This window comes from Python bivittatus, unplaced genomic scaffold (genome assembly GCF_059951505.1).
Source record: "Python bivittatus isolate LINGU-HERP-01145 unplaced genomic scaffold, Pbiv_v1 ctg000330_np1212, whole genome shotgun sequence".
In the NCBI taxonomy this organism is placed as follows: domain Eukaryota; kingdom Metazoa; phylum Chordata; class Lepidosauria; order Squamata; family Pythonidae; genus Python; species Python bivittatus.
In genome coordinates, this window is record NW_028277058.1 from 49168332 (window position 1) to 49190886 (window position 22555).

Genomic DNA, 22555 nt, shown 5'->3' on the forward strand with positions numbered 1-22555 from the left:
TAATCATAGGTGGCCATACAAATAAAATATATTAATAGATATAATATTAGACAACATTCTTTGCAAAACCTGTGCATCAAAGTAAATTTGACACTGTGTTCAAAACCAGAAGGACTGAACTTAACATGGTTGCAAAAATGAGAAACTGAAAGAAAACTAACTAAAAATTGATAGATTCCCTTGTCTCTATCGCCTAACTTTGCAGCCAGTTCTGTGGCACTTTAATTTTACATGAGTTTTCAGTTTTCACAGCTACTCTTGTAACTGTACAATTCAGGCAGCCCCAGTCACTCTCACATATGCTACTATAAAAAGCAGATGAGAATAGCTTCAAGGATGAGAAGGGGGATAAAAAGCGATAATATATTAACACAGAAAATCTTTTTCCAGATTATCCCGCAGCAAAACGTCTGTTGAAAAAGGATCAAAGTGAGAAAGGAGAATAGTTTTCTACAGAAGTCAAAACTGCAATTCATTAAGGGTTTTCCTTTTTTTTCTTTTTTTGTCATTGGAATAACTTTCTGGGCATAAAACGTAGTTGAAGATGCCTGATTTAGTTCAGTGAAGCAGGTTGGAGCATAGTTACTATCTTGATGGTAGACTGTCTGGGAGCTCCATGGATCTATTTTGGTCTCCTAGGTGAAATAGTTAGGCTAGAGATTTCATGTCTAGTTTGTACAGTAGGAAGGCACCATGCAGATCTACATGTCTGTGTATAACTGTGTTCATATGTATATGCATGATGCATTTTTCATGTTCTATATTTGGCACAGTATTAGCCTTGCAGGCAAGAATGAATCATTTTTATCACAAGTGACATGACCTTTTAAAAATAATTGTAATTGCTGTCAAGTCCTTTAAAGAGCAATCTCAATATTGTTACTTGACAAGGGCAACTGCGGAGTGTTGAGTGAATACTGAATGAATCTGGGCAGCTGCACTTCAGGGAAGTTGTTCTGAATTTCAATAGCAGAAGTGTAACGGGCTGCACAACTATCAAAACCCCAAGCAGTCCTTTTCTCACATCGGTCAAAGGTTCCTTCACAACAGCAAAAACAACATCTACAGGTGAACACTGCAAAAAAGTTTGCATTCAGTGTTCTTTGATATAAAGAGAGAAGATCTACAACAAGAGCATTAACTTAAATGGGGTCTTTGCATGTGAAAGAAAGGGAGGGAAAATAAAGGCAAATTTTAAATTGCAAAATTTCCTTTCCTTGTGAATGTCTACCATAGGGTCAGAATATAAGTGTCCTGCTGGATCAGATGAAAGGTTCAGCACCCTTTTCCCATAGTGGCCAACCAAATGCTTACAGGAAGCATGTAAGATTTTTTCCCACTAGAATTTTGCAACCACTGGTGTTTAGAGGTACACTGCTACTGATCCTGAAGGTACCTTACAGCTATTTGATACATGCTATCCTAACTATCACACTGAACAGTAAATTCACCACAGTAATTGCATCCTTGTGAAGTCAACTCATCTATCAAATAGTAATTCCCTGAGTTTTAAAGATAACTGTATTATAAATGTTCTTGTGAAATGCAGGACATTTGGTATGGGTGTATTTATATGCATCTTACTTTTAATAAGTCCACGAAGTTAAGGTTTGTGCAAAGTGTTTCATCTGAAATTGGAAAAAGCCTACTAAGGAACACTTTGATAGAAAGATGTCTTCAGTTCTTTCCACATGCTTATCCTTCAGAAGCAGCTAGTTTATTTTCAAAGGGAGGCAACAGTATCATTGCAACATAAAATTAAAATAATCAATAGAAGTTATAAGTAGAATCTGCTTGATGTTGGGTCAACCTAGGATAAATGCTAGGTGTTGTTGCTTCAGAAATTATTGCCTAGTGGCCTTCGGAGGAAGCCTGACTATGTTATGGACTAGTTGCTTTAATCTGTTACTTGAGTCACATGCTCCTTACCTGAAATAACTTCCAGGGACAATTTAGGGGTTTCTAAGCATTCCTATTATAAGCAGTGAAGCTTAACCTTATATCAGAACTCATAGGATTATCATTCTAAGGAAGTTAAACATTTAACTTCATAGCTGTTGCAGCAGGAATGCTTGATTCATTCATTCATTCAAAGTGCCATGGATGTAAGTCTGAAAAAATGGGCTCTGCCCATTAAGGACCTACTTAATTCTGTCTTGGAGTTCAGTGGTCCATCTAACTTAGTTCTTCCTAGCCCAATCTCTATAGAGGACACAACTGGGCATCTTTTATAATTCTACTGATATAATTGCCAACAAAAGCATGGTACTGCTTGCTATTAATAATAATACCCATTCTTCTGCTAATAAATTAGGTTTATTAACCATGAGGTTTACAAGATATAAAGAACAATAATACAGTAAAGAATAAACACATAACAAATGCAACTATCATCTTATTGGACACTTACACAGTTTGTTCCATTTTATTTTTCAAGGTGCAGCTGTTTCCTTGAAATCTTTGTTTTTTAATAGTCTTTTGTCCTGCTTCTCCATTCAAACTATTCATCTAATTTATTTTGATAGGCTATGTTTTGCCAATGAGGAACCCATCAGCATTCTGATTGCTTGATAGCATGAATGGGAGTGAGAACCCAGGATGTGTAGCAAAACCACAGTGTATCCCTGTTCCCAGAGATCTCCTGGGCTATAGTTTGGTGTGTGTACATGTATGGGTACGTAGGTGGGGTGTTTGACCCAAAAGTAAAGTGGCATTTGGCTCCAAAATATTTGCCCAACCCTATGCAAAGAGATATAGTTTCATATGGCCCATATTTCCTCCAACTTCATTCCTATTATAACCAGTGAAGCTTAACCTTAAATCAGAACTCATAGGATTATCGTTCTAAGGAAGTTAAACATTTAACTTCATAGCTGTTGCAGCAGGAATGTTTGATTCATTTATACTGGTTTCACATGGGAGTAATTTGATAAGAATGATTCTGATTTTGGTTGGGCAGTAAAAGGAAATTTTGCATCTCCCCAACATGGATTATAATACTGAAAACTTTAGTTTTTGTTGCAGTCATATTTATGTAATCCAGTACTTTCTCCCAGAATTTAAAACACATATTTTTACAATGTCCTATACTTACTAAATTCTTATTTAGCATTATCCTTATTACATCTCCAACAAAATGCTGTCTTAGACAAACCTTTTCTGTTCAAAAGTAATGGTGTCCAATAAATCCTAAATATGATTTATTGTTGTTTAAGGTCCAGTTAATGCTTAGTATAGAAGTTAAAACACTTTCCCACTGTTTAGGCAATATAGGAACCTCTAATTCTTTATTCCACTCATTTCTTAGCATCTGCATATCAAATTGATTGATAACAAATATCTATAAAAACTATTAGTTTTTTTTTTAGTTTTAAAGGATTTAACAAGATGTTCTAGTATCTCAGATGTCTCTGAAGCTGAAAATGCTGCTGGTCCAAAGTTGTTAACAAATGTTATAATTGTAAATATTGCCATTGGACTACATCTGATAGTTGATATTTATCTTTTAACACATATTAAAAAATCTTCATCATCTATCAATTGTTCCAAAGTCAAGATCCCCACCGGCATCCAATTTTTCCATATCACTATTTTTTCCCCAATTTTTAGAGGTAGGTTTCCTCATAAAATTAATTTAGAATGGGAAAAGGGGTCAAATCTTCTTTTATTGGACATCACATTCCATAACTTTCTGACACAATTGTTTCTAGAGATACTAGAGTTCTAGTATATTTTGATCCTAATACTGTCCATCCAACCAAATATATATGTATGTTTGCTATATCTGTATATTCCAAAATTGCCCAAGCTGGAAAATTAATACCAATTGTTGATTTCCATGTAATAGGTATGTAAAAAAAGATAAAAGATATCCAGTTGGAAATTGACACTGGATAATGTAAATGGATTCTCCATGCCCTTACTATGGCCAAAAGACTGATACTGCAGCATTGAAAAGATAAATGTATGGCCGCCTTCACTCAATGGATTGAAAACGCACTTGCTACCTATGAACAGATGGCCTATAGACGGAGATTTTGTATGGACAGGTATAATGAAATATGGAACTCGTTCATACAAAATACAGTAGGTTAAAGATGAATGATAGTTATATACATGTATTAGAGATAAATATATATGTACTTGAATTATACTTACACTAGATAAGTATATATAGAATTGTAATAGTTGTAATGATATACTATGTTTTTTCTTTTCTCACCCCTTTTTTAAAGCACTCTTTATGTGTTGTTTCTTTTTTGAGAATGTATGTATTTGCATTATAATTATTTTTATGTATTTTCGTTTTCCTTGTTTGTTATTTTAAAATTAAAAAGTCAGTAAAAATATGGATTATGATGCTGTATCTGTCAAAATCAGTTGCTGATTCCCTTTTCCTTACAAGAGAATGTTTATGGAGTCACTGATAAAAGTCCTAAAATATGTATTATTTATGTCAAACATTTGCAGAGTTTTTGTCATCTCCTGTAAAGTTTTAAGTCTTAGATGGTTTCCTTTTTATTACATCTGGGCTAAAGCTTTCAGACTGGTTTCAGGCTTCCCATTAAGCCATTATTTATTTAATCATGGATTATAGAATAAAACAATTGGTTGGATTTGCATGACACACTAAGTCCAAACTAAAGACACTGTATTAGACTTAGCATAAGGTGGGAACTCAGCCATCCAACAAGACTCCCCTCCCACCAAGACACTGCACTCCTGGGGTCAATCTTACCTAGTTCTTTAGTAATAGTCCTAATTATGCACTTTTTCATCTTATCATGCAATATATGCAAAAATAATAGAAGTGGGGATTTTGACATTTTTAATGGATCTTAAATCATATCAAAGGAAATGAATTTAAAAATACAAATAAAAATCACTACCTAATAATAAGCTTTTACTTTTGAATGGCATTAATTTAAATTTTGAGACAAGTGTTTGAAAACCATCATTTATACCATTCATTGGTATAAATTCATCCATCCATAAAGGCACACACATTAGGTCGTACTCTGTAGTATGAACAAAACCATTATTGCTTTCAAGCTATGGTTACTGCATAGCATATTATATGAACATGGCCAATAGTGGTTTCGTTAATCATGGCTTAGCATGACTGAATGATGTGTAAATCAGATAACTTACAAACTCAGGGAACTCTTATCGCAAACGTATATCGTGAATCTTAGTGAGAAAAATAAATAGAACATCATACCAAAGCTGGGCTCACCCACAGTCCAGAGTAGTTTGCTTGCTTTTGACTTAATATAGTATGTTGCATAAAACCAGCCAATCATGGTTTGTACAACACCATGATTTAATGTGATATATAACACCAATAAGAGAATAGTTATCTGAAACAGATCTAACACTGAATTATCTCAGAATCCAAATGATTATTTAAAGTAGGAATGATGAAAAGAAGAGAACCAGCATTTGCTCAAGTGATGAAATTAGATTAGACCAGATTTCAGAATTTAAAGGCACAGAAGAAAACTTGGGTAGCCAAATGCAAAAGAAGATAGGATTATGAATTTTTGCATCATTGTGTAGAAGTGGGAATTTTTGGCAGATTTATCATGCAGGAGCGCAAAAGATCGCTTCAGCTAAAATTCCCCCTTGCTCACAACTACTCCAAGTACAGGAACTCATCCTACATTCTAAGCTGCTCAGTTTAGAAGAAAGGGGTGCTGGTAAAGGATATAGGAGTGGTTGATGAAAATCAAAGAAGTGCTGTGGAAAGGAATGGAAATTTGACGCAATTATAATAGCAATCGATTTAAGAAAGGATGAGTGAATTGCATTAATAATAAATCACTGAACTGTCATCAGTGCAGCATAATTTTGCTTGTAAGAAACTGTTGCTGACAGGAAAATTTGGAATGGACCAACAAAGCAAAGGAAGCATTCACATGCCACACATATCTATGTCCAATGGGCCCATCATGGTTTACTCAACTAACCCAGCTTCCTATGTTTGTTTGAGACACTGAACTGAAAACCACCCAGATGGGTTGGATTTGTACTATACAACCTGTGGTTGCCTGCTTTGTGGCTCAGGGTGTCAAGCAAGCACAGCTAGACTAAATGTATAGCATGACATAGTCTGGGTTTGTTGATAAAGATCCTTGATCCTGTTGCTTGTAGGGTTGTAGTGCAGTTGGAAAGGGTGGAGGGGAAGGGGAGAGATCCAGGAAAATACCAATCATCCTACTCAGGCACCTGAAGCCAGATGACAATCTAAAGCACACACCCATCATTCCTTAAGAATTTTCATCCTGCAGACAAATATGCCACAGGCATGAATGGGCATGAGGAGTCTGTACTGAATCCAAGTTGCAATTATTAGCTGCCATGCTTGCAAAAGAAATGAGGGAGACTTACAGCAAACATTTTAATATAATTTGTAATAGGATTTATACCAGGCATATCAGCATGGTGTGGTCAAAAAAGTCAAACCTAGGTGGAGCTTCAATTGCATCATCATAGCACCATCTTGACTTTTTTGACCATACCCTGTGAACGCCCCTGAATTACACTGATCATTTATCCCAGGTAAGTGTTGCATATTATAAGGGAAGCCCTTATTTCTGCCAGTGACATGGAGATGAGATTTATACCTACGCTGTGCATTTTGAGCTGATGCTTCCTTGAAAGGCTGATGACCCTAAGATCAACAAGTATTATTCCAAGCTTATTCAATAGTTAGCTATTTTCATAATTTATAAGGCTGGGTTCACACATTATGTTAAGCCATAGTTCACTTAGCCATGGCCTGTTGAACAAGCTGCAATTGGCTGGATTCACATGACACCTTAGCCAACACCTGGCCCCTCACTATTGGCCTTCCTTAAGGTGGTTAAAGCAATTTTGTTTAGGCAGGTTTTTGAATCTTAGTGGTAATATTCACCTGCTGTTTTTGGCTGGATTTTTATTTTGTGTGTTGGCAGTTGGTGTGGCATTTTGTTGGATTTTTATGGTATTTCGTTGTTTTTTATGTTTGTTAATCATATAGAATCTTGGGATGGAGTGGTACATAAATAAATACATAAACACAAGTGAAACTGTTGTACTGAGGTCAAGAAAGGGAACCCAAAGTGTGATTCCCAAACTTCTGCACAGTGATATTCATACTGCAGATATGTAACATTTAGTTTCCCCAAAAGGATTCTGAGAATTGTAGGTTGATTAGAATGCTAGGAACTGTTAAAAACCCCGAGCTTCTTTTATAGAACTGCTGTACTCAAGAGTTCTTTCCAGACAGTAACACAATTAATAAACTAGTATATATGTAGAATGCTGACTGATGTGTCCTTGTTGAAAAAAAAATCACCCCCCCTCAATAAAGCATAATTAGTCAAAACTATAGAATGGTGTGTGTGTGTGTGTCAAACTTTACAGATTAAATAGTAACGTTTTCAATATCTCTTGCCTTTTCCATTTTGGCCTAACAAATTCACTCTGTCTTGAAGCTCCATCTTCCCATTACTACTGGAATCTTAACAGTTAGTACTTCCTAGTTAACACCTTACAACTCAACTCATTTGCTACAAGCCTCAGATTGCGGTGCTGATATTTATAAACTACCTCAGTCCAAATGGATGCTAGGTGGTTTATAGTTTATGTAATAAAGTGCAAGACTAATAGTACCATAATGTAATAAAAATATAAAACAATATAACCATACAGCAGAATCGAGTTCAGCATTGACAGCTGTGGAATCAATTCTGAAAAGTCAAGTATTTACAACTTTCTAGGAAGCCATTAGAGTCTATGTTTGTAACTTACTCATATTAAACTATTTTTATTAGTAGCTTCCAGTCCTAAAGCTTCCTGGCATTAAAATGTATAGTTGCTAATATAGTATTTATCTCAGTTCTCCTGTAAATATGCCAAATATTTAAGCATTTATTCTTAGATTTGGCCAGTATTACAAATCCAGGTTTTCCAGGCAAGCAGAAACTGAATTGATCTCTATGGAGTCCTTGGGGTTCTCTGAGCTTGGTTCTTTTCTTGCAAACATTTCATTACCTGGCTAGGTAACATCTCCAGTGCTAGAATGGGATGGGGTTTGCTCTCTGTTTATATACTGTGGCATGCCCTGCCAGTGTTGATGGAGGTTGGAGTTGTGTGTTGCCTCTGGTAGTTCCTTGATTCTGTGACTGGTGGTAAACTCTGCTTATCTGGGTGATGATTGCTGGTGAGGAGATGTTCTGGTCTTTTATTTTCTTTTCTATTGTCTCTTTTGAATAGTGTGTAGATGCCGTTTATCTCTACGTGTCTGTTGATTGCTGCCTTGTCTGAATTGATCTTTTTTGGATTTTCAAAGGTTGGCAGATTTCAATCTGGCTCAGAACTAGCATGACCAAGCTCCTCATAAACCAGTTTCAGCAGGAGGTAAATTTCTGGTGATAGAATTGTAGTACATAAGGTTGGAAGGGACTTTGGAAATAATGTGGTCCAATCCCCTGCCCAATGTAAGAAACTGCTACTACAGCAGCCCCGACTCCAGCAGATGATCATACTGCCTCTGTTTAAGCACCTCTAGAGAAGGAGACTCCATTACCTCCTGTGGTAGTCTGTTTCATTGTTGAACAGATTTTAGTGATAGAATGATTTTCTGATGTGCAACCAAAATGTACTTCCTTGTAATTTAAACTCATTGTTTCTTGTCCTGTTATGTGGAAAACCACGAACAATTCTGCTCTAACTTCTACATGACAACCCATTGGATATTTCAAGGCAACTTTAATGACTCCCCACAATCTTCTCTTTTCCAGGCTAAACACACCTAAGGTATTTAATCACTCTTCATAAGTTCCTCCTAGGTCCTTTATCATCTTAGTTATTCTACCCTGAACTTGTTCTGGTTTATCAATGTTGTTCCTAAAATACAGCACCTAGAGCTGTAAGCAATGTTTTAGATGTAGTCTGACCAATTCACAAGGGAGGCATGATGACTTTTGATGTTGATCTTGCATTTGTTTTTGGTTTTTTGCGTACCGTTGCCTCATGCATGTCCTTTTTGTATGTGATACTGCCTTATATGCTCTCCTCTTACTCATGCCTTTGATTTTTCCCAACCAAATGAAGTATTTTTTTTTTGTCCTCACTGAATTTAATCTTGCTGGTTTCTGCCTATTGTTCCAGCTCAATGTTCTTTCAGGTGCTTGCTGTCTCCCCTCACTTTTGTCTTCTGCAAATATGATACTCATTTTCAATAATCATATTTTCTATCTTCTCCTCCAAGCTCTTTATGTCTATGTTCAACAGCAAAAGGTCCAGAACAAACCTTTCTGCAGACAATGGAATATATTCCATGACACCATGCACAGGGCTGGACCTGATATTGTTTTATGTCAATCAGAATGCATCATAACTAGTAATGACCTTGCATTTTACTTGAAATATATCACATTTTAAATGCACTGACTGGAATTGGGGCATCAGTTGTAAACGACTGCTTTTTTCTTTTTTCTTGATAGGCTGCCATCTACGTTGACTGTGCTGTATAACAGCCATATACAAAACTTTGATGTGAAAGATTGTCTGCTGAATGGTTCTTTCATGATTCTCATCCTGTTCAGAAATGTATGGTTGTTTTTCTTGCTGGCAGGTGATACTTGGTGGGAACAAAAAACAAAGCTGGGGACTCTATCAACTGCATGTTGTCCTGCATCAAACCTGTAAGGACAGCACTATTGGCCAATGTTATTACTGAGGCAAATTGCAGCTCAGCTATAAGGCTAGTGTAATCTATGTTGGCATGTGTGCTGAGTCAAGAACTGCATGTCAATGCAGCTGCCTAGCTGTGCCCTTGAATAGCATTCTCCATGCTGAAGTAGCTGATGATACTAATGTACAAGTTCATCTTGAAATCTTTGCATTTACAGGCACTTCTACTTCTGAAGCATAGCCCCCTCTTGCTTGATTTCAATGGACTGTGGCATCCACACGTCTACTGAGGATCAGGCAACACTACATAAATGGCCAGATGAGAGTTTAGGTCTTGCCTCAAAAAAAAAAAAAAAGCAGCAAGCTGGATTACCTACAGATATTTATAGCTTTACCAAGCAAGAAAATATTTAATTATAGAACATGGGCTAGGTGAGCCTCTTCAAAATGTTAAATTCTGATAAAATCATAATACGAAGAATGAATCCAGATTTGTTATACACTACATTCATTAGAGTAAATGAGCAACAAATTAATGAAAATGTGGAGTTATGCTGTAACATTTCCACCAAAGAATCAACATTCAAGTATCAAAACCAGAAATCGCCTTTCCTTGTAAATACATACATAAACACAAAGTTATGTTGAAAAAAATTGCTGTTAGGTTTGAAAGAAATACAAAACAGGCAAGGAATGAGCTACTGAGAATTCTTAATCAGGAATTCAGGAAAAGAGTTTTTTCTATGTAAGGCTGACTCTAACAGTACTCGGTCACACACTAACTGGATTAAACCGTTTTAGAAATGCAGCATGCTCACCAAACCTCAGGATAGTACTGGCAAGGCTTCATTAAATCACAAACCCTCTCTGCATCAGACGGACAGCAGTGGGCATAACTTGATCAGTGTAGCCAGTCACTCTGCTGGGAAGACTGCTATGTTGCCAGGGTTTGGTTGTATTTTCTGTAACAGAGAGGCTTACATTTTTCAACTGCTCTTTCTCCCTGGCTTTTTCTTGCAAAATGAAATAGGTTGACTGAGTTTACATTTCCCTCAAAAGACTTAACTGTTAGTGGAAATGGTCAAACAGACCAGATTTGTCTGGGGGCTAAATTTAACGTCCTGGGAGCGCAAATAACTCCTTATTGGGCATCCTGGAATGTACAAATCCTCTTTGACACAATTAAATATATTGTGGGAATAGGAAGGAGTCTGGTAGCACCTTTTCCGAAATGACAAATTTGATTAAAAGGCATAAGCTGCTATCAGGTTCTTTCTGATTTTGGTCTACAATAGGCTAACATGGCTTTCCTCCTATGATGTTGGAATAGGGTATTTGTGTTCCAATAAGAGTCTCTACTCTTACTGTTCTTTCCTGAGGATTTTCCCATCAAAGCAAACAAATATTGCTGATTCACAATTTAACATTATGTTAAGTTGAAGCAAGGTGATTTGATTTTGGCTTGCTTTAACAGATTCCACTTTAAGCTTTCTAGATTGTTCCCAGTTTGGAGGTTACTAAATTCCATTAACTTTAAAGCAGATTGCTTTCTACCTTCTCCAGGAAGTGAAATCCTGTACATGACTACTAGCATGCCATAGGACTATCTCAAGTCCATGTACATTGAAATGACACCTAAATCTGTGTTTACATTTCAAAACCACACAAATATGGGTTAGTCCACACTTTACTAAATAATGGTTTTAAAATCAACACAAATTGCAAAAGTCAGAACTTTTAAACCAATCCACCCTTGCTCATATATACATGAAAATATACTAGTTTCCATTTTTAACGTTTGCAATTCCAATTAGAAATGGAGTGAAGCTAAGTACGATGGGAAACTCTTTGAATCCTTCAGAAGTAACCCACTGATAATGGTTCCCGAAGCCGCTCGGCGTTTAAGAAGTCCTCTACTGGCATCGCACTTTCGTTGCATGCAGTGCGACGCAGGGAGGGGAAAAAAAAAAAAAAAGCATCAAGTGATCGCTGAAAAAAAAACCTCACAAGTACCACTTTCCCATTTCGTTTTAGTCCTCGCCTTCTTCCTCAGGCATCATGGGAAGTGTAAGCTGCACCGTGGCTCGAGGCGTCAGAGACAGGCCAGAACTACATCTCCCAGGCAGACCCGAAGGAGGAGCAGCGTTGACGCAGGCGTGTTGGAGTGCGGACGGAAAAAGGGGGGGCGTGGCCTCGCAGCCTGTCTCTCGCTCGCTGGCGGAGGGAGAGAGGGAAGAAGAGTATCTCTGTGCGCGCGTCTTTCGGGGGCGGTCGCCATTTAGCGCGGCCAGTTCCCCCTCGCTCGGGAGAGGTGGCAGTGAGAGGCCCATCCCCCACTCCCCTCACGAGTGGGAGGGAAGGACGGACGGGAAGAAGCCGCGGCGGCAGGCAGGCAGGGCTGGGCGGGCGCGGCGCCCCTTCTGGGTGATTTCTCCGCCTTTCCTCCCACTCTCTCAGGCCAGGCGCTCTCGGAGCCGAGGGTGGCCTTCTTCTCTTCGGGCTGCGAACGAAGCCGAGGAGAGGAGGAGGAGGAGGGGCGGCGGCGGCGGGCGCCCCGGCATCGCGTGAGGGGACGAACGGAAGGAGGGAAGAGGCTCGTCGTCGTCGAGGACGGGCTGGGGAGGAGCCTGAGCGAGCGGCTGAGTAGGACCTGAACGGAGGCAAGGCGCTGGGCGAGACGGAACGCGCGCGGCCGCGACAGCGACGGGCCTGCCTTAACCGCGCACCCCACCCCGCTGGCCCGGGGCCTGCCGGAGGCTCCTTCCCGGCCTCTTTTCTCCTCCTCCGTGCCCCCCACCCCACCTTCGCTGCTGCTCCATGTCGGCCCTGCTGTTCGGCTCCCCGCTGCAGCAGGATGGATGCGGACACTGACTGGGGACCCACCCCGCCTCCGCCGGCCCAGCCCGCTCCTCTACTCGCCTCGCCGCCGCCTTTGCTCCACGCCGCCAGGAGAGCCCGGGAGCCGCCTTTTCAGCAGCAGCAGCAGCAGCAGCAGCAAGAGCCGCCGCCGCCGCCCGAGCAGCTCTTGGGCGCGCTCGCCGCCGCGCCTTGACTGCCCTCGCGTCAGCTGCTGCAGCGGCAACTGCTGCGCGCCCTCCCGCGCCTCCCCTTCGGCATCATGTCAGCGGGCACACCGGAGAGCGGTGCGGCGGCGGCTCCCCGCTTCCTCGCCCCGCCGCCTCCCCCGCCCAAGAACGGCTCGAGTTCGGACAGCTCCGTTGGTGAGAAGCTGGGGGTGGCCGCGGCCGCGACGTCGGCCGCCGCGGCCGACCCCGAGGGCGCAGAAGGTGCTGGGTGCCGTAGCGAGGAGTACCGCCGTCGCCGGCACACCATGGACAAGGACAGCCGTGGTGCGGCGGCCACGGAACACCGCTTTTTCCGCCGGAGCGTCATTTGCGATTCGAATGCGACCGCTCTGGACCTTCCGCGGCTGCAGCCCGCGGCGCCTCCCCCGGCGGCTGCGGCTCGCGGGGGCATCCCACCGGTGTTGGGCTCTCCTCCCGAGTCTGTCATCCAGGCAGCGGGAGCTCCGGTCACCGCCAGCCAGGCCCCCGCGTCGCTTCTACAGCAGCCAGCACCTCTGCCTCCAGCCGCAGAAGTGCAGTCTGGTCCAGAGCTCTTGGCAGCAAAGGAGGTTGCCCCCTTATTAGCCAAGGAAGAAGGGATAGAAGTCACTCCACTGCCCCCTACCAGTACAGCAGGAAGCGTTGCTGCTTCTGCCCGGGATAAGCATCAGGAAGATATTGAGGAGCTGGAGACCAAAGCTGTGGCTTTCTCCCCAGATGGTCGTTTTTTGAAGTTTGACATTGAGATTGGCAGAGGCTCCTTCAAGACTGTCTACAAGGGACTAGACACTGAGACCACAGTGGAGGTTGCTTGGTGTGAGCTGCAGGTATTGAAGTGATAATTAGCTTTCTGATGCTGAGTTGATAGGCCTAAGAGAAGGGTAGTATTCCTATAAACTGTACGTGGAAGATAATTTTCCAAACTTTTATATAGCCTATTTTTATGTGTGTGGTAAAGTGATTTAGTAAGCTTCATTAATTTTAACTCCTAGGTTGGAATTCAGTTAGTTTCTCTCTGTGATGAAAAGTGTCTGTCAAGGGAGTAGATTTTCAGCAGTTCCCTTTTTATTTTGCTAGGCTCTGTGTCTCTCCTCCATTTGCTTCAGATATTAGGTGACCACATGGAGCAGGTTTGAACGGCTTTAGGAAGGAAATAGAATTGCTAAAAAACCATCTTCCCTTTTTCTGCTGATGGAAACCTGGCAGTTGAGGGAAGCTAATTGAATTCTTCCTATCATATATGTTAAGGCTGTACAGAAATATTTAAATCAGGAGCTGAATATAATTTTTGAGCTTTGATTTTGTTAATAATTATTCTGTGGTATTAGAACTGTATTTCAAGGAAGTTTATATAGCCTGAACCTTAGTTGCTGTGTTGGAATTGAGGTACTTGATTCATTAATAGCTTTGTGAAAGAAGTAGTGAATCTGTATCAAGATTCAAGATGCAATTATATTTTCTGCATTGTTCACTTGTTTAATTGCTAATTAAAGTATATGCTGTACACTTTTGAGTGAGCAGTGTTATAAAAAGTTATGTTCAAATATGGAAGTTAAAACTGCCTTTTTAGAAAGCATCTTGTTAATCATGATTGACTGGGTATAGAATTCTCAGGTTGAATTAAACTGTTTCAGGGTCAGTATTTGAAACAGGCAGAGTAGATCAAATGTGGTAGGCAGAGGGGAGAGATGGAAAGGCTAATGGATGATAAGGATAGCCAACCATTTGATCTAACTGTAGCAGTTAGAATGGCTGTTCACAGGTTTCTTCTCATATTTCCCTTTCCATAATTCCATAAACCTTCTATACAGTATTTGGATTGATTTCTAAGTGTTGATTTACATATTATGAGTCAAGTGTTCGGATAAATTAGCAACATCTGACTTGTGGCAAAAATTTAATTGCAAATAGGCCATAGGTTTTTTAAAAAGGCTTGCTTAAAGTGAAATAATGTGCTTGTTTGCTCTATAGTAGTACTAATCTCTTGAAACAAATTGGTTATTTGACATTAGGGTTTGTATGCACTAGTAACTTGCCTGATGTTTGCTATATTTTGCTTTGTTGTTAATCACAGTTGGAGCTTTTTTAGAGTAAAGGAAGATGTCCTTTGAAGCAGGAATCAAGTGTGCAGATTGACAGTTTCTGTGGAATACCATTTATGCCAGTTGATCACAGGGTAATTGCTTGGGGGCTGGTTTGGGGAACATAACAGATTAAGAATCTGTGTGCTTGCTTTTAATGACTTGGTGAAACTACTGGTGGATCTAGTTTACCTGAGAGCTTGATCATGATGTAAAAAGTTTGGATTTTAGATGAAATTATGTTTCAAGATAGATTAATTTGTTATCAAACAACTTAAATTGGTCGGAAAAAATATGGTTTATCTCTTAGGCTTTGAGATCTTGTTTGAATTTTCAGTTTATTTAACAATATGAATTACTTGATATGTATAATTAGAATTGCCGCCATACTTATGGATGAAAGCAAGAAGAAAACTGAGATGTTTCTCTATATTACAAACACTACAATTTGACTATAAATCATTTTGAAATACCAACACACTTGCTCTACTTGTATTCCTGCATAGGCATTGGCCTTTTACTGTAGCATTCAGCAAGCTTTATCTTGAGAGAATGATGGAACTAAATAACTTTTTTTCATCAAGTACTTCATAATAGGAATGTCAAATCATATACTTTCACTTCTGCAAGTACAATATCCTTTTCATTCCTTTAAAAGTAAAAGCTCTTTTGAAGGCTGTGGAAGAAGAGATAAAATGTATGAATCTATTGAAGGTTTAAAATTTCTATTTATCTGGAAAGGATTTAAAAATATATTCTTTTAAAAAATGGGTTTCAAGATACATTATTTGTAGAATGGTCTCAAATGTTTTATTTATTTTTTTAATTTGTGTATATAAAACTGATGCAATCCTGAGACCCTCTTGATTTGGCTGCTGAATTTTGGCAGTCTGGCAGCATGCTATCCAATTGCATCATCAATGGTTGAAAGGGTTGTATCAAAGCTTTTTTGGGTTTATATGGTATGGACTGTGGGTGCCAGATGCAATATGAAAAGTAAAGTTGTGTGGGGCAGGTTTGAGTAGTTTCCCACTGCTAGAGCAAGAAGCAGTTTCCAATATGATCCTCGCCTCTTTATTAGTGCCTTTTTGTTCCCTTTTTGCCCCTTCCTCTATATTTTGCTCAATTCACCTACAGTAACTTCTGTGTAGGTGAAATAGGTGTAAGTAAATTATTCTTGCCTCAAAAAGAAAAAAGAGGGAAAATGCTATAGGCATCTCAGAGTCTCATTCACTGTCTATGTATAATTTCAGGTTACTCTTGATTCCATATGCATTGCTATGAAACGAAAGTGGGTGCATAATGGGAGGCTCAGTTCTTCTGAAATCTCAATCTCTTGGCTACCATGGACAGCTTCTGAATGGGCAGTTACAACCCACTCAGTTTGTACACTGCCCAGAGTCCATTGGAGTTGGGTGACTATAACAAATTTGAATAAATGAAATAAAAAAATATCATCATACCCCACCCCTAGTGGGAACTTTTCACTTTGCAGTCCTGTTTCACTGAAATCAGGTAGAATGCAACATTGCTACTTATAGATTGTAGATTCATAATTGGTGCAAGTGAGGTAGTAGACTCTGCTTCCCATCACTCCCTTGCAGGCATTGTTGGTTTTCTTTTGTAGCTGAATTGTGCAGGAAATGGGTGAGAGTCCCTTTGCAACACAGCTGAGATGATCAGGGGGAAGAACGCATGTGCTTCTGAGAGGTTTGAAATTATTTTCATCTGAGATATTGCTTTATTATTTTAAGTTTGGAAATCTGTTGAGATATGAAGTGATTCCTTCATATCAAAATAATATTAATATTAAATTAATTGCATTTAAATGTCTGTCTCAACCAATTTTTTGATCTGGCCATAATCATCTTTTGGAATGCAATATAATTTATGCTGCTTAAAAACTAAAACAGTCTTCAAGCCAAATATATTGTGTAGCACTGACTTTTAAAGTTAATGCCATTTAGAAGTAGCTTATAAAAACTTGGAACTGTAGGTAAAATCTTATGCTATACTTTTCTACTGATGAAATGGAGGATAGGCATACCATGTAGCCACTTATGTAGTTTCCACATATAACCTTAAAATCTCCCCTGGAGGTCCTACATTGCAAATCAGGGTTTTACATGGGGACTGCTGCAAGTAGAAGAGGAGGAGAAAGTCCCATTGCACTATTGGAAACTGGCTAGCTGAGCATTGAGACACACGCAGGAAAAACTGTAACAGAGTAAAGTAGTGTAACATAAATAATGTTAAATGTATTAAAAATTTACCTTTTTTATCTTATACAGCTAAATTTACTAACAAACTACATGTTAAAACTTTTTCCACACTTGCATTCAAAAGATTGCTGAAATACATCAGCATGTATGTATACCAGGACATACAATATAAAGTAGATGGAGCTGTGGTAAAACCTATATTTAATTGAATTGAATTTGTCAATAAATTATTTACAGCTAATATGGGTACTCCCCATGGTTCTGATAATTTTTTTCTATCACATTAAAAATTTTCTCTCTCTTCAATTTCTAAGGTCACCCATTTGCCAAGCAACTCAGGGCAGTTTACAAAGTGGATTAAAACCATCAGGATACAAAACTAAAGAATCAAGATAATAAAACAGCTAAGCCAGGGCAAGAGAAAATTCAAACTATATAACATTCTAACAGGTTCAAACATCATGGTGGCCCAGTACCGGTGGGAAGAGCCAAGTTTTTAAGGGCTTCCTAGAGGACAGCAGCCATATAGAATGTTAATTGAACCCAATATCTTGGGAGGAACACCTAAAGTCTCAGATTCTTCAACTCAAATTACTTTATGATATATTAATATTTAGAATGCTTCCTCAAATAATTTTATAAAGTTATGTGTTTCAGATGTGAAAAGAGCTCTTTGTGTTTGGATGAGTACTTACTCTATAAGCAAGTAATTTTTTAGGAATAATTATAGTTGCTGGCAGACAAAAATCCTCTACTATTCTTATCTCTATATATGAAAAAGTGTTAGTATTTTGAAAATAAATGGATTCCAGTATCCCAGGATGAAAATTATGGTGAACTCTTAGTTTGCAAAACAGCATGTATTGGGAGTGGATGGTAAATAAGTCCAGTACATTGCTCTGCTTCAAGTATATGCAAGGTGTTTTAGCTGTAGACATACCTAGAATTTCAGAGAAAATGTTATGAATATCACTAAAAAAGATACTAAGTTCTGTACAGCAGTAAAAACACATTTTGGAGAGAGACCAACACTTACAAGACCAATAATGTGTCTCTGGTTTCTACAGGCTAAATTTGTAAAATATTAAAATGGCATTTAATTGTTCAGTAATATTGAGGGGTACCTTTAATAATAAATTTATCCTTGAAAGGTAGAGAAAAAGAAGTATACAGTTAATTCTTTTTCATGTAACTAAAATAATGGGTACAGCCAATAGTGCTGATTTTCATTTTTATTGAATAACTTTTTGGTGAAATTGAAGAGTATGTTCTTAATTCGTATGTGCAGAAAGCACATCTATGAAGAAATTAGCTACTTGGTTTGAGATATAAGCCAGTACTTTTTTATAAGAAGCAGAAAATTTAATCTGCCTGCCAGAACTGAGGATTTCCATTAAAATCTAAAAACCTCAGTTCACTTGCATGGTGCATTTGATAGTTAACAACAGCTAAATGAGACCATATAATATTATTCCTGAAAGCACTAGTTGGCTGCTGGGTCCAGTTTAATTGTTGAAATAGCCTATAAAGCTATAAACAGTTTAGAAACCAAATAATTAAAAGATCTGATCTTCTACTATTATACTATCTGTACAGTTGGGGAAGCCTTACTTGTGATTTTACAGATTTGTTTGGCTCATAGGTGGTCAACAGACATAGGTCCTCCCAGTGGTGGTGCTCTTAACAGAGGAATTTTTTCCCAAGGCAAATGCAGCTGGCTCCCACAGTGTCTTATTTTAGATAACAATTGAAGATATGCCTATTCATTGAAGATTTGTGAGATAACAATCTATTCTAAGACAAAATTGTGCTCTTTTTTTTTTTTTGCCAGTCTTTTATTGATTCATTTATTACACTCATTGTTAAGGATTGTTGATTTTGTGATGATGCTTTATTTAAGATTGTATTCATTGTTTTCTTATAAGCTAGTCTGTACTCCTGCTGAAGGAAGAACGGTATAAAATAACATAATATTACAAAATGTTAAAAAGTAATGGTAAAGTAGTTTGCTGAAGTATGATTTGTTAAAAGCAGTCAGCATAGTCAAGTTTATTGTTGAGCCTACTATTGCATGTATATGGAAGTGTTTCATAAAATTTTCCTTTATGAAAAGTGTTGATTTAAGGAAAATGTATCACATTTTAATATGGAAAAATGCCTGAGCAGAGAATGAATTTTAAATCTGTATCTGCATTCTTCTTACTGATTCTCTAATTAGTTTCTTTTACATTTAGAAATAAAATATTGGAGGTAGTTGCATTTTCCCTTTCTTGCCCATTTTTCTGAAGTGTCTGTGCTCCTTTCATTGGTATCTTTAAATCCTTTCTTCCACTTTGCTGCATTCCTTTTCCATTTTCTTGCTTCCAAAAGATAGTGAGAGAAATATTTGCTATTTGTGGAGGGATCCTCCCTTTGCCCTTAATATGGTGGAATAAGACTTCCTTGTTTCAATCCTTTGATGGAAATTAAAATAGCCTTGCGCTCAATGCTCAGTCTATATTTTGAAGACTCTGGCAGGATGCTTATCCCTTCCCCTTTTGTTTCCTCCCCATCTTTTTTTCAAGAAACAAGAAGGAAATATATAACCATACCTTTAAACTTGTCTGGGGAGCCTAGATTCTCCTAGACTGCATACCACCCTCTCTGATGTGGCTGTGAGGATGGATATGGAAGCATTACTTCTGTTTTAACCTTAGCTTGCTTTGTTGTTTGTACTCAAATAAACAGCAGTTAAACTTAATTTGTTTAGTGGAAACAAGCTAACAAACACTAATTTATAAAACAGAATTTTCCCACTAACTATAGCTTAATGCTTTGGGTAACTGACAAATTATGGTTAATGAAAAACAGAAACTTGTGATTTGGAGGCTGTGCTGAAGGAGAAGGGAAGTTGAGAGACTACGAACTTTGGTGGAGTCTAGAAGAATTATTGTAGTGTAGCTATAGCTTATTATTGGATTTGAGTGCACTCGTGTTTCATGAAGAAACTACGCTGGGTGGATAGAATTCTTAACGTGCCACTATTGACAGGGAGAGTAGTTAATTACAAGCCTGAATTTACTTTAATGTGTCTTTGTTGAGTAAACAAAATTTAGCTTGACACTCAATTATCATGCTTACAAGCATATAAATACAACAGGTAGCAAGATTTTGAATAATGATTTGAATCACCAAAATAAATAATTTGTAACTATTTCATTGCCTCAGTAGGTGAGTAAAACTAGTTACTATAGTAATTATATTTGGTTTTTAATAGTCTTTATAGTATACGTACAGTTTATTTAAAACTTCTGGTCATCAAATTAATTTGTTAATTTGTTTTGACTGTTTGTATACTTGTGAAAGATACTGAGTAAGATTATTTACTTGGGGGAAAAAAAGTCATCATCCACTACTGGATATGTTAAAGATTCTAAAAGGAAGTTGGAGGATTTTAGGTAAAATGGTGTCTTTCCATTATATAGCACATAACTAGGGATGTGCAGAATTTGAAATACTGTATGAAACTGCTGTGGGAAATTGACTGTTCCAAACACACTGAAAATGTTTTAGCTTGACTAGAGCTGTCCCTCAACTCAAAGTGCTCAGGTCCACACTCAAAACATTTTAAAATGCTAGAAAACAGTCTGTTTCATATTTGAAACAGGAGTTTTGCATTTGCAGTTGGATGTTTTGGGAACGCTTGCATTTGAAATAGCTTGAAATGAAATATTTTTTGTATCTGTACAAATAAATGTCCATGTTCACTTAATAGAAACATAAGCATCTTATATGATTATGTGCCATCAAGTCAGTATCAACTCTTAATGATCACATAGACCTTCTCCACAATGACCTGTCCCCATCCTGGCCTTCCAGGTCTTCCAGTGGTGTCCATCCACTGTTTCTCTCTTCTTTTTTTTCTTCTACCTATCCAAGCATTATAGACTTCTCAAGAGAGCTAGGACTTCACATAATGCATCCAAACTATGAAAATTTTAGACTGGTCATTTGCATTTAGAGTGAAAACTTTGGATTTATTTGTTCTATGATCCATTTGTTTGTTTTCTTGGCTATCCATGGTATTCTCAGGAGTCTTCTACAATGCTAAAATTCAAAGGGGTCAGTTTCCTGCTTCTTCCAGATCCAAGTTTTGCTTCCATAGAATGTCACAAGGAAAAACATTGCCTGCAAGGTTCTGATCTTTGTACACACAGACATGTCACAGATTCTGAATATCTTTTCCAAGGCTTCATTGTTATCCTACCAAATGCTAGTCAGTGTATTTCTTTACTGCTGGTTCCTTTACTCTTAATAGTTGATCCTAAAAGGCAGAAGGTATTTCAATACAGGTATTTCTCAGTTTAAGAATGAGTTCCATTCCCAAGGTCTGTCCTTAAGTTGAATTTGTATGTAAGCCAGAACAGTATTATTGTATAATACTGTACAAGTAGTATTGTATAATTAACTAGAACCATTGTGTATTTAATTCAAATTATGGGTTGTCCTTAAATCAGGCGTTCTTAACCTGGGGACTACCTGTATCTTTATTATCAATTCTAAGACTGTTTGCTGTTCTTATTGTTATTAGTTTGGACTTTTTTTATATTTAATCTTAGTCTCATTTTTTTCTTTGACTTTCATTACTAGAATTTACAGATAGTTTGCATTTTCAGCTATCAGAGTAGTGTCATCAGCATAGTGCAAGTTATTATGTTTCTTCCTCCAGTTGTAAAACCATGTTCAACTTCCAATCCAGCATCCCTCAATATATATTCAGCATATATGTTGAATAAATGAGAGACTATACAATCTTGTCTCATTGCTTTGCTAGTCTCTTTTGCCATGTTCTGTCAGGACTGTGGCTTCCTGTCCTATGTGTAGGTTTTGCATGAGGACAATGAGATGTTCTGGGATTTTCCTAAGAACATTAGACAGCTTGACATGGTTGACACAACTGAAGGTCTTTCTATATATACAGTGATTTGGTACTCCTTGCTTTCTCAGTTATACAGCATGAATCACCAATAATGTCTCTTGTTTCTCACCTTTTTCTATAACCATCTTGAACATCTGGCATCTCCCTTTCCATGTAGGACTCTAATCTGGATTATCCTAAGCATTATTTTGTAAGATGTGAAATCAAGGACATAGTCCAATAGTTTATTAAGTCTGTTAAGTCGCCTTTCTTTAGTATTGATATGTAAACTGACCTCTTCCAATCTATGTATTGTCGAAGGCAAACTTCCAATCTGTTGGCCACTGTATTCTCCAGATTTGCTGGCATACTTTGGTTAGAACCTTTACAGATTCTTCTGTTGCTTGCCATATTTTTGTAGTTATTCCATAAGTTATTGTGGCCTTCCAACTTGATAATGACCAGAATCCTGATCTAATATCTTTTAGTATTTGAAGTTCTTGTAAATGGGGAAATCTTATAAGGTATCTTGGATATTGACATCTTTACTGTACAGAATTTCAGTATATTCCTTCTATTTTTGTTTAATTTTCTTTGAATCAGTTACTG

General features: G+C 38.1%; 1 protein-coding gene and 1 long non-coding RNA gene across 11 annotated transcripts in view; one reads left to right on the forward strand and one right to left on the reverse strand.

Moving 5' to 3' along the window:
- LOC112541282 (uncharacterized) overlaps window positions 1-12742 on the reverse strand; it is a 32247-nt gene extending 19505 nt beyond the window's left edge. Inside the window, exons 1-2 of the long non-coding RNA XR_015796272.1 lie at window positions 12601-12742; window positions 10500-10643 (exon numbers count right to left, since the gene is read on the reverse strand). This is a non-coding gene — a long non-coding RNA (uncharacterized LOC112541282). The remainder of the gene's footprint in view (window positions 1-10499; window positions 10644-12600) is intronic.
- The window catches only part of WNK1 (WNK lysine deficient protein kinase 1), a 153995-nt gene continuing 143203 nt past the window's right edge, over window positions 11764-22555 (forward strand). For 2 of the 10 annotated variants that reach the window (XM_088141229.1, XM_088141233.1), the window contains exon 1: window positions 11838-13573. In XM_088141229.1, coding sequence (XP_087997355.1) covers window positions 12800-13573 — 774 coding nt within the window. In that variant the 5' untranslated portion in view covers window positions 11838-12799. Of the gene's footprint in view, window positions 13574-22555 lie in introns of all 10 variants that reach the window. The other 8 variants (XM_088141232.1, XM_088141227.1, XM_088141225.1 and 5 more) reach the window with 8 other exon arrangements.